Consider the following 13,166-nt stretch of genomic DNA (forward strand, 5'->3'; position numbering starts at 1 on the left):
CTATGCCATAGACAGCTGTGGGGTTAGGAGAGTCAGGTCAAGGTCATAGCTTGGACATCTCCTACTATATGAATTTGATCCATTGCCTCAACTCTCTGGATCTACCTGTCAGTTCCTGACATAGAACTCCTACACCTGAGTGATGGAGTATAAGGAGCATCTTTTGTTCTAATATTTGGTGTTTGACGCTGGTTCCTGACACAGAGCGCCTAAATCCCTTGGCATTTCTTGGGTGACAGAGTGTCTTATGTTGTAATGAGGTGACTCTGGATGGGTTCCTAGAGAGTTTCAGGATGGTCACTGGAAAAACTAAGTCATGATTAAAGGCTTGGAATTTTTAGCCCACCTCTATCCTCTGGGTTGGGGAGAGGGGCTGGAGATTGAGTTAATGATCAATTCAGGTCTATGGGGTGAAACCTTCATAAAAATTCTTAAACTCCAGGATGTGGAGAGATTCTGGGTTGGTGAATAGGAGGGTGTGCACCGTAACTCCACAGGGACAACGTTTCTGCACTATGGACTCTTCCAGACCTCGCTCTATGAATCTCTTCACCTGGTTGTTCATCTATATCCTTTATTATGTCCTCTAAGTGCGTGGTAAGTCACTTCAGTTGTGTCTGACTCTTTGCAACCCTGTAGACAGTAGCCTGCCAGGCTCCTCTGTCCATGGGATTCTGAAGGTAAGAATCCTGCAGTGGGTTGCTGTGCCCTCCTCCATGGGCTCTTCCCAACCCAAGGGTCAAACCTGTGTCTCTTACATCCCCTGCATTGGCAGGCAAGTTCTTTACCACTAGCACCACCTGGGAAGCCCTATGTATAAGCCTCTATAATAAACCAATAAATAGAAACACGTGTTTCCCTGCATTCTGTGAATCATAGCAAATTATCAAACCTGAGGAGAGGATCATGGGAACCACCAGTCTGCAGTCACAGAGATGTGAGTAACTTGGAGATTCACTGCATATGATTGCTGTCTGAATCGGGGGGCAGTCCTGTGGGACTGAGCCCTTCACCTGTGGGGTCTTCCCTAACCCTGTGTAGTCAGTGTCAGAATGGAGTTATAGTACATCCAGTTGGTGTCCAGAGAGTTGGAAAATTGATTGGTGTGGGTAAAATGCCCACATATTTGATGTCAGAAAGGTGAGAAGAATAAGAAACAGATTTTTCTTTCCCATCGAACAGGGGAGGTAACTGTGTCCAAAAGGTTGTTAAAAGAAACAAACGGAAGCACCCTGGTGGTACAAGGGCTAAGACTCCACGCTCCCAATGCAGGGGGCCTGGGTTTGACCCCTGGTCAGATCCTGCATGCAGCAACTAAGAAACAAATGGGACAATATGTGTGAAAGCGCCTACAAGAGTGACTGGCACAGAAAGAGTGCTCTAGAGAGACCCTGTTCCCCAAAAAGATGGGAGAGAGGACTAGGAGTTATTCTCCCAGTTGTTTTCTCTCTCTACTTGAGAGAGGAAAACTTACTTTCAAGTCAAAAAGCTATCTCATATTATATCTTGCAGCCCTCTCCACAAGGTCATTGTCCTTACACTTATCTTAACAGATAAGGTGTTTCAGGTTCTGAGAGGTTAAGTGGTTGGACCAAGGTCATAAAGCTTGGGAGTAATTAATCCAAAATTAAAAATCAGGTCATTATGACGGCAAGGCTTATGCTGCTTCTCAACACAGAGAAGAAGCGGAGAGAGAGGGGGAAAGGAGGGACACACATGAAGAGAGAAAGGGGACTGAGAGCCACCAAAAAGCAGGAGGCAGAGTCTTCCTTCTCCATTAGTCCCAGGGACCGGGGTCACGCATATGGCCTGTCATCTCATTACTTGCCTTCATTAGGTTTCTAACTTTTCAGTAGTTATTCACTGTCTGAAATTAGCTTTCCCAGTTTGCAAGTTTTCCATCTTGGAAATTTCTTTTACCTTCCCCAGGTACCTGAGATAGGCTGAATAACAGCTGTCCAAAGATGACCACTGGAGAAGGCAATGGCACCCCACTCCAGTACTCTTGCCTGGAAAATCCCATGGGCGGAGGAGCCTGGTGAGCTGCAGTCCATGGGGTCGCTAGGAGTCGGACATGACTGAGCGACTTGACTTTAACTTTTCACTTTCGTGCATTGGAGAAGGAAATGGCAACCCACTCCAGTGTTCTTGCCTGGAGAATTCCCAGGGACAGGGGAGCCTGGTGGACACGGAGTCGGACATGACTGAAGTGACTTAGCAGCAACAGCAAAGATGACCACCGGGGATTCCCTCAGTGGTAAAGAATCCGCATGCCAGTGCAGCAGACCCAGGTTTGATCCCTGGGTTGGGAAGATCCCCTGGAGAAGGAAATGGAAACCCACTCCAGTGTTCTTGCCAGGAAATCCCCTGGACAGAGGATGGAGTTGGGAAGAGTTGGACACAACTTAGAAACTAAACAAAAACAAAGATGACCATGTTCTAATCTCTGGAATCTGTGAACATGTCACCTTATTTGGCAAAAGAAAAAATTGCAGAGGTAATTGTGTTACAGATCTTGGGATGGGGAGAGGTTTCTAACTTATCTGGGTGGGCCTGATGAAATCACAAGTGTCCTTAGAAAGAAGTTGCAAGGACAGAACAGGGGCCAGAGAGGAGAGAAGACACTCTGATGCTGTCCTTGAAGATGGATGGAAGGGGCTCTCACCCAAGGAATGGAGTCAGACTCTTGAAGCAACAGATTCTCCACTAAAAGGAATCAGCCCCATGGCAGTCTGACTTTAGCCCATTTCAGACTGACCTCCAGAACTATAAGCATAACTTTGTGTTGTTTGTGATCATTGTTTCAGCAGCAGCAGGAAACTAACACAGGACCTCATCCCCACCCCTTGTGCATTTTTACCTCTACAGTTTGACACTCTTGGGCCTTAATCTGAATCATAAAATTAGTAATAGCCACTTTCATAGTGCTTCAAGATTTGCAAAGAAAATTCAGTAACACTTGAGTGCTTCTCCTGTGCCAGGCACGTGTAAAGCTCTTTGTGTGTTGACCATTGGGTAACCTATTACTTGTCCACAGCATCCTGAGCCAAAATTCAAACCCACGTGTATCCAACCTCACAACCCGTACTCTCAACTAGAACTCCCACCAGCCTCTCCATTTCATGTTATATATTCAATGCCTCACATGATCTTTGTGCAAATGCCCTTTAAGGAGGGCATTTTTTAATCATTCTTCATTTATAGATGAGGAAGTCGAGTTTGAGTGACTTTACCAAGATCATTTATCCAGGGAGAGTCAAACCCAGCCCACAAACAGATCAATTGCTTCCTTCTCTCTGACCCGTTCAGGAGAAAGAAATGCTCCTCCCGTGATGCCCACAGGCCTTTGTATCAATAAATACCTCTATCACCACAAAGCATTCCAATTATGTATTTATGTAGTAGGAGGATTTAGGATGCCAAACCTTTGTGGTTCTGTGTTTCACTGACATCAGAATTAAAGAGGCACAAGCAGCAAAAAACATTCAAAAAAGGAAGCCTTTATTCTTTAACTTATCTCTCAAAAATAAAGGTGGGGATCCCATTCCAAATCTTGTTACACTTTTACATCTCCTCCCTCTAACTGCCCCCCCCCCACACACACAGCCCTCCCTGCCCCCCACCTCTCAGTTCTCTTACCCCATAACCTCTCAGCCATCACCCACCTCCTGTGCCTCTCCTCTCCCAAGCCCAAGAGCCATTTTCCTTCCACTTCTCATCTCTCCTCACTGAATTCCTTACTATTAGACCACTTAGTCTCTCCTCTAAGTCTATCAGCTATATATTTTTTTTTATTTTCAATATTTTTTTTATTTGGCTGCACCAGGTCTTTAGTTGTAGCACGAAAATTCTTGCAGTGTGTGGGATTGAGTTCCTTGACTAGGGATCAAGCCCAGGCCCCCTGCATTGAGAGAACAGAGTCTTAGCCACTGGAGTACCAGGGAAGTCCCTTCTCAGCTCTTTTTAACTCTGCATCCCAGTCTTTTGCCTCCCTCAGAGAGTGTTTCACACCCAAAGAAGCCCACTTGTGAGCAACCCAATAAAGTAGTGTCTTCATCTAGAGCAGAGTTGGGGGTGGGCAAGGGGCAGCCTGGAGAGATTGTCACTCAGTCTAACACTCTGCCACATTGGTCATGACAGTAAATTATCTTGTAGGTACCACTTTGTTCCAGATGCTGTCCTGGTCAGCTTATCTATGTGCTTTCTGTTAGGTAGGTAGAATAGGGAAAAGGAGTCCAAAATGGCGGTGGCTAAAAGACAAGGAAGGTCCGAGGACCAGAGTGAAAACTTCAGGCAGAACAAACAGCACTCCTGGCTAAGCCAAATTTGCATAGGACAGGCCCAGGTGGAGAAAAAAGAAACATATAAAAGGAGGAGCCAAAGCGTTTTCTCACGGACTTTCTCTCCCGCGTGTGTGCACTCTTTTCTTTCTCTCTCTCTCTCCCTCACTCTCCTGCTACCTTCTAAATAAAATAGAGCTGTAACACTGATTTGCCTAAGAGCTGTAGCACGGTTTGTCCAAGACCTGAGAGCTGTGATGCGCCAAGGGCTTTAATGTCCGTTGCTCCAAATCTTTGTTGTGACGAGACAAAGAACCGAGGAACATACACTTGTGTGACATCGCTGAGGAGTTGCTATTTCATTGTAAGAAACCAAATCAGAGATTGTGTGATTCCCCTAGATTCCCCTGGACTCCCCTCAATGCCCTCTCCCTTGCCCCGTCCCACGCTAACTCCCACCAAGACTTCTGCTTAATTCTGAGTTCCTCAAGGTCAGCTACAATTTCTTACTCATCATTTACTTCCTGAGCTGGGCACATCAAGAGTATCTGATGCAATGCTCTCATGACACCCTCAGTACAATTCTGAAAAGTCACCCCCGGCTTTATCTCACCCCCACCCACAAAACCAATACTTTTCCTTGTCCTCCCTTAGTAAAGCCACAAAGTTTATATCTATCCTCAGGCCTAGGGCCGGGTGAAATTTTGCATAAAACTAGTCCAATCCTCTTACTTTACCTATGAGGAAACAGCCCAGGGAGATGATTCACCTGGTCAGTGACCTTGCCCGGCACTTTTTTCATGAGATTACAGGGTTTTTCATTGCTGAAGGGAAGTTGCAAATACAAAGCAGGAATTTGGCCCTGGCACTCTTCTGGTAGTTTTCTTGGTGTCAACATGGACCTGTTTCCAGCAAGCTATACAGCAAACAGGTTATCTTTTACATAATTTTCCAGGAAGTTTTATGCTCTATCACTGAGCTCAGAATGGGTTGAACCAAAATTCTCCTTCAGTTCTGGGAAAGCCATTTGACCTCCTAAAGGTTTTATTTATTTTCCTTTCCACCAATAAAAGAAAAAAACACTTGTCTAAGAAGGAGACTTGGGTTCTTACCTAGACTCTGATACTTCATCTCAAATTTCATTTCAATTTTGGGAAATCAAATTCTTCATTCCCAAATACTTCATTTCAAATTTGGGAAATTTGGTAATTTCCCAAATGTCTGACAGCTGACTTTGACTCGAGGGCTCGCTGATGGCTTTCACAAACTGCACAGCTTATTCATGTTCTGATGATGCTTCTGGCCATGTCTGGACCCTCCTCCTCATTTTGTCTCAGATGCTTCCCTTAATGGAAGCTGGATTTCTTTGGAAGGAATGATGCTAAAGCTGAAACTCCAGTACTTTGGCCACCTCATGCGAAGAGTTGACACATTGGAAAAGACTCTGATGCTGGGAGGGATTGGGGGCAGGAGGAGAAGGGGACGACAGAGGATGAGATGGCTGGATGGCATCACTGACTCGATGGACATGAGTCTCAGTGAACTCCAGGAGTTGGTGATGGACAGGGAGGCCTGGCATACTGCGATTCATGGGGTCGCAAAGAGTCAGACACGACTGAGCGACTGATCTGATCTGATCTGATCTGATACTGCTGTTTCCCGGAAGCATGTGAGCCAAATAGTCGAGACTGTTGGAAGGTCTGCTCCATGCTGTCATTCAGGGCCTGTGGCCTTGGCCTCACCCACATGGTCAAAGCTGGACCTCCACTGGTTCTAATCAAGGAAGAGGCACATAAGAGGTACATCCAATGTCTTAGTGTCCACTCACATTCCACTGGTGAGAACGTAGTCACAGGACCATATATAATTATAGGTAGGCTGGGGAATAAGGAGTGAATGAGCAGTCACAGGCCCAGGTATTACTTAATTACCCTGGAAGGAGAGAGAACTGATCTGACAGGAGATGGGCTGACTCTACTGCGTGCTTAGACCTGGAAAGCTTAAGACGGCTTTGCAGGCATCTTATGAGATATCATTATTTTCATGTTAGAGTTGGGGGCACTTGAACTCAGAGTACTAAAGTAACTAGGTCACAGCCAAGTTGAACCCTGGAACTGAAATCTGAAATCATTTTAAAGCTTGTTTTCCTTCTTTTTTCCCCCAGCTTCACTGAGGTATATTACATTGTGAAAGGATTCCTTCCATCGAGTTAATTGACACATCCATCACTTCATATGTTTACCTTTTTTTGGTGAAAAGTGAGTGAGGACATTTAAGTTCTACTCTCTTAGCAAATTTCAACCATAGGGCTTTCCCTGGTGGCTCAACAGTAAAGAATCTGCCTGCCAATGCACCACGTTATACATTAGATCCTCAAACTTTATTCTTCTTAGAGCTTAAAATGTGTAACCTTTTACCAACTTCTCCCTATTTCCTCCACCCGCAAACCGTGGCAACTACCATCCTACTTTTTCTATGAGTTCTTTTTTTTTTTAATTTCCCATATAAGTGATATCAGAGGTATTTGTCTTTTTCTGTCTGGCTTATTTCACTTAGCATAATGCCCTCCATGTTGTCACAAATTACAGGATTTGCTCCTTTTTCTTAAACATTTCATACTCTTTACGTTCCTTTCTCTCCTTGCTAACAGTCTTCAGTTAATACATCTTGTCTCTTTTAGTTTGGAGTGGTTTTTCTTATTCTCCCTTTTCTTAAGTCTATAATTTACAAAATGTTTGCCTATGCTGATTTTTGCTTTTCTTCTAGTTCAGATATCACTCATTTGAGTATCCTTATGTTCATTTTTCTTGCATTTGGTCACCTTTATTACTTCAAATTATCATAATTCAAACATTGTTTTTCTGTTCTATTCACTGTTTATATTAATATCGTTGTTTCTGTTGTTTCTCTTATCTTTCTTCTAATAATTCATTCCTGTGGGGATAGGCTAACTCAAACCAAAGGTATTTCTACCTTGATTGAAATCAGTCAATAAAGTCCATGGAATAATAAAAATGTTACCTTGAGTTTCCAAAATATGTTTGTCTATTAAATATCAAGATATTGTATTAGAAAAACTGGGTTACATTATTGACTTTTTTATGAGTTCAGTATACAAAATAAAATATCATTCAGTAGGGTCATTAAAAATCACACATTGGTTTACTGGAAATAGCTAAATTCCAAACAATGACGTCATTGTATAAGAACAAAAGGTAAGAAAGGTGAACTTGAAAATGTAGGAGCTGACTTGATAAGCAGCCATTTTATCTCCTGGTTTTCACTGTGGTTGCTCTCAAAATATTTGGGCTTTAATCTGGAGCAATATTTATATAAATTAATTAGGTTAATAAAAGGAAAACCAATTAGATTTGTATTTTACTAATTTCAAGAGAACAATTTAACTAGTAAAAAAAATTTAAATCATTTCCATGTTACAAGTAGATTCATGCAGACATTGTCCTAAAACTTCAACTGTTTAGTAAAAAAGAAATTGAATACTATTTAATCCGCCCAATATAACAAATATTTTCTTACATTTCTTGAATTTTAATAGAATAGGATATAGATTGTGCTTTTTGTTTAACAAATAAAGTAACAAAAGTGACAACAAACAGATTAATGATACAGCTGTCCCTCAGCACAACTAGGGACGATTCTAGGACCTCTGAAGTTATCAAAATCAATGGATGCTCAAGTCCCTTATATAAAGCAGTATAGTATTTACATATAATCTACACACATCCACCCATGTACTTTTAATCATCTCTAGATTGCTTATTGGAGAAGGCAATGGCACCCCACTCCGGTACTCTTGCCTGGAAAACCCCATGGAAGGAGGAGCCTGGTGGGCTACAGTCTATGGGGTTGCTAAGAGTCAGACACAACCAAGTGACTTCACTTTCACTTTTCACTTTCATGCACTGGAGAAGGAAAAGGCAACCCACTCCAGTGTTCTTGCCTGGAGAATCCCAGGGACGGGGGAGACTGGTGGGCTGCCATCTATGGGGTCACACAGAGTCCGACACGACTGAAGTGACTTGGCAGCAGTAGCAGCAGCAGCAGCAGCAAATTTCTTATAATAACCTAATACAATGTAAATTATACAATATAATACAATACAATACAAAGTACTTATACAATATAATTACCATGTAAATGTTATGCAAATGTTTGCCAGAGTGACAAATTCAAGTTTTGCTTGCTGGAATTTTCTGAAAATTTTGTCAAATATCGCTTGATCCATCGTTGGTTGGACCTGCAGATAAGGAAGGTCTACAATACGTATCTAAGGATCAGTTATGGACTCCACAGCCATAGGCAGTGTAAAATCCAGCTGTACCAGTCAGGGGAGGTTCACTGTTACAACAATCAGCTCCAGCCTGCCAATGCTTGACACAAAAAGTCTATTTTCACTCACAGACTAGTTCAATAGAGGTGTTGCTGGTCAGGCAGCCCGCTTGTATGATCCCCTTTCGGGCAATTACTCAGGACTCGGGCTCCTTGGAATTTGTGTCTCCACCACCACCTAGGGCATTAGAATCCTCTGATTTCCAGCTTCCCAGATGGCAAGAAACTGAGGGAGGGAAGAACTGTGGAGGAGGTGAGTTACCAGACCCATGCCTGAGGGCCAGACTAAGAAGTGTGGTCTGGCTTTAACACCTAGAGAAAAAGGAAACAGAGGCAGCTAAACACATAGCCCTGGTGGCTCAGTTGGTAAAGAATCTGCCTGCAATGCAGGAAACTGCCTGCAATGCAGGAGACCTGGATTCCATCCCTGGGTCAGGAAGATACTCCAGAGCAAGAAGTGGCAGCCCACTCCAGTATGCTTCCCTAAGAAATCCCATGGACAGAGGAGCCTAGTGGGCTACAGTCCATGGGGTAGCAAGAGTCGGACACGACTGGGTGACTAACAGAAACACATAGCGGTCACTGCCAATCCAGTCACAATAAACAATAGCTGATTTTTTTGGGGGGTGGGGGTCTAATTTTGACTTTATTTTACACTTTCAAAAGAGAAAAAGGGAGTGAAAAGTTGTAATGTCTTCAACTTTGGGGTTCAGCACATACAACAGACTCCTTGGACAAAGGTTCATCCAGATTGTTGAAAATTTTGATGCAGAGGGAAGACTAGGGGAGCCCACCCCACCCCACCCCTCCTGACCCCCACAGAGAGAAGTCTACAGTTACTCTATCACAGTGCTCTAGCTAAAGCCCAGGTTTCAAACCACAGAGCTCCAACTTAACATCTACAATTTTAGGCTTTGGCATTTCAGTAAGAAATAAGCTCAGAGCTCATCTCAGAAGTAAAATTAAGCTGTTGCTCTCAGCTACGCCCCACTTCCAGGCTTAGGCAGACACGTAGGGTGGCAGTGGTATGGGGATAACAGCATTGTACTGTCACTATTGATAACATAAACCAGGACATCAGAGGAGTTCCTGCCATTGAGGCATCAGTAGCAGTTCCAAACATAGCTAATCAAATAATCCTTAAAAGTCAAGATATGCTGATAAACAGAAAAATAATGAGGACCAAGCAGATAGGATTCATTGACATGATATCATCTTTGTGAGGAAAATTAGGAGGCAGTTGAGAAGGGAAAGGCAAAGGAGAAAAGGAAAGATATACCCATTTGAATGCAGAGTTCCAAAGAATAGCAAGGAGAGATAAGAAAGCCTTCCTCAGCGATCAGTGCAAAGAAATAGAGCAAAACAACAGAATGGGAAAGACTAGAGATCTCTTCAAGAAAATTAGACATACCAAGGGAACATTTCATGCAAAGATGGGCTCGATAAAGGATAGAAATGGTATGGACCTAACAGAAGCAGAAGATATTAAGAAGAGGTGGCAAGAATACACAGAAGAACTTCACAAAAAAGATCTTCATGACCACGATGGTGTGATCACCAACCTAGAGAGAGACATCCTGGAATGTAAAGTCAAGTGGGCCTTACGAAGCATCACTACGAACAAAGCTAGTGGAGGTGATGGAATTCCAGTTGAGCTATTTCAAATCCTGAAAGATGATGCTGTGAAAGTGCTGCACTCAATATGCCAGCAAATTTGGAAAACTCAGCAGTGGCCATGGGACTGGAAAAGGTCAGTTTTCATTCCAATCCCAAAGAAAGGCAATGCCAAAGAATCCTCAAACTACTGCACAATTGTACTCATCTCATACGCTAGTAAAGTAATGCTCAAAATTCTCCAAGCCAGGCTTCAGCAATACATGAATCATAAACTTCCAGATGTTCAAGCTGGATTTAGAAAAGGCAGAGGAACCAGAGAGCAAATTGCCAACATCCATTGGATCATTGAAAAAGCAAGAGAGTTTCAGAAAAATATCTACTTCTGCTTTATTGACTATGCCAAAGCCTTTGACTGTGTGGACCACAACAAACTTTGGAAAATTCTTGAAGAGATGGGAATACCAGACTTTCTGACCTGCCTCTTGAGAAATTTGTATGCAGGTCAGGAAGCAACAGAACTGGACATGGAACAACAGACTGGTTCCAAATAGGAAAAGGAGTATGTCAAGGCTGTATATTGTCACCCTGCTTATTTAATGTATATGCAGAGTACATCATGAGAAATGCTGGGCTGGAGGAAGCACAAGCTGGAATCAAGATTGCCAGGAGAAATATCAATAACTTCAGATATGCAGAACACCACCCTTATGGCAGAAATCAAAGAAACTAAGGAGCCTCTTGATGAAAGTGAAAGAGGAGAGTAAAAAAGTTGGCTTAAAGCTCAACATTCATAAAACTAAGATCATGGCATCCGGTCCCATCACTTCATGGCAAATAGATAGAGAAACAGTGGCAGACTATTTTCTTGGGCTCCAAAATCACTGCAGATGGTGACTGCAGCCATGAAATTAAAAGACGCTTACTCCTTGAAGGAAAAGTTATTACCAACCTAGACAGCATGTTAAAAAGCAGAGACATTACTTTGCCAACAAAGGTCCATATAGTCAAACTGTGGTTTTTCCAGTGGTCATGTATGGATGTGAGAGTTGGACTATAAAGAAAGCTGAGTGTCAAAGAATTAATGCTTTTGAACTGTGGTGTTGGAGAAGACTCTTGAGAGTCCCTTGAACTGCAAGGTGATCAAACCAGTCCATCCTAAAGGAAATCAGTCCTCAATGTTCATTGGAAGGACTGATGCTGAAGCTGAAACTCCAATACTTTGGCCACCTGATATGAAGAGCTGACTCATTGGAAAAGACCCTGATGCTGGGAAAGATTGAAGGCAGGAGAAGGGGATGACAGAAGATGAAAAGGTTGGATGGCATCACCGACTCGATGGACATGAGTTTCAGTAAACTCCAGGAGCTGGTGATGGACAGGAAGGCCTGGCGTGCTGTAGTCCATGGGGTCGCAAAGAGTTGGACACGACTGAGGGACTGAACTGAGCTGCACTGAACTGTCATGTGTATTCCTGGATGGAATTTGGATAAACTGCAACCACAGTGTTCAGGGCAAAACCAAAGATCTGGTAACAGAAGAATGGGATGATCCTGGTCACATGTTGCTTGTATGCTCCGTGCACAGCCATTGCCCAGTTAAGGACCGTGAGAACAGAAATTGTGATGGCAATGCACATGTTGGCATCATCCATGAACTCAAAGCCACCTCCGAGTTCAGAATTTGAAGACTGATACTGATCTGGATTAGCCAGGGCACTCAACAGAACCAGCAGTACCACAGCATTGAAGATCAGGTCCCAGGTGCCCAGCAGGATGGTGCCAGCTGGGACATGGCAGCACAGGCAGCAGCTGGTGGAGTAGAACGGCATCCAGGGGGCCACCATCTTCATCACTCAGGCTGCCCGCACAGTGGCATGCTGGGCTACTGCTGCCTCCTCGGCCACTCTGGCTCCACTCTGGCTCCCTCTCCCCGCCCTGCTCACCACCCACAAGGGCTCCTAGCTGCTGTCTCTGACAGACCACAACAGCTGATTTTTGAAGTGTTCCCATATATACCCACTCTTATAGGGGAACAGCCCTGGAAATGCAAATAATGACAATTATTTGGGACACCAGAATGTCTGTTTTATTATTTGTACCTGAAATTAAAAGAAATACCAAATTAAAGTCAACTCTTTCAAAACGGAGTCCCAAATCCATGGCCATGACTGCTGGTGTCTAGTAGGGCATTTAGCTGAGGTAATCAGAGGTAACCAAGGGTACCGTCTGAGAAGTGAGCTTCCCTTTGCAAGGAAACTCAAGGCGGGCACACTTTTAAGATGATCTTCTAGATTGCTATTCCATGGAAGATATCATTCCCATGGTTAGGTTATTTTATATGGCATACAAAAAGGATTCTGTAGCTGTGATTAAAATCTCTAATCAGTTGACTTTGTTACTTAAAAGGGAGATGCTCTTGAATGGGCCTAAACTACTCAAATGAAACCATTTGGGAAAAAAGTCTAGAGTCAGAGACAGAAGTCAGAGAGATCCAATACAGTAGCAGACACACTCTGTTGGCCATGAAGAAGCAAATTGCCATGTTGTTTTGAAGAACTCAGAGCCCTTTATAAATGTAGATAATCCCGATACCATTTACAAAAAAAAAAAAAAAAAAGTGGCTTTCCAATTTAACTCTTTTATATAGTGGACGGATCAACTAGCAATTTTATGCTGCATAGCGTGACCCCATATTATATTTGTATAATTGGGAATGTGTCCTTACTAGCATACTGCTCATACTGTGACTTCTCTAATGGTTTTGACATCAGCCCAGCTACATAGCAAAGAAAATTCCACAATTAGGCTTTTGTAGTTTGCCAGCATAAATATGTAAATGCCAGCATTCCTTCTACAAAGTATTCTCCAGCATGCAGAAACCATTAACATTGAGCCTTTTGAAATACCAAAGCCATAATGA

The 13,166-nt window shown here is 43.2% G+C and overlaps 1 protein-coding gene across 1 annotated transcript; it reads right to left on the reverse strand.

Moving 5' to 3' along the window:
- Positions 1-10,621: 10,621 nt before the first annotated feature.
- On the reverse strand, positions 10,622-12,335 carry LOC132345584 (lysosomal-associated transmembrane protein 4B-like). The gene has a single exon (XM_059887889.1). The coding sequence runs from the start codon at positions 12,094-12,096 to the stop codon at positions 11,707-11,709; it is 390 nt and encodes a 129-aa protein (XP_059743872.1). The 5' UTR covers positions 12,097-12,335; the 3' UTR covers positions 10,622-11,706.
- Between the last annotated feature and the right edge of the window lie 831 nt (positions 12,336-13,166).

This window comes from Bos taurus, chromosome 6 (genome assembly GCF_002263795.3).
Source record: "Bos taurus isolate L1 Dominette 01449 registration number 42190680 breed Hereford chromosome 6, ARS-UCD2.0, whole genome shotgun sequence".
In the NCBI taxonomy this organism is placed as follows: domain Eukaryota; kingdom Metazoa; phylum Chordata; class Mammalia; order Artiodactyla; family Bovidae; genus Bos; species Bos taurus.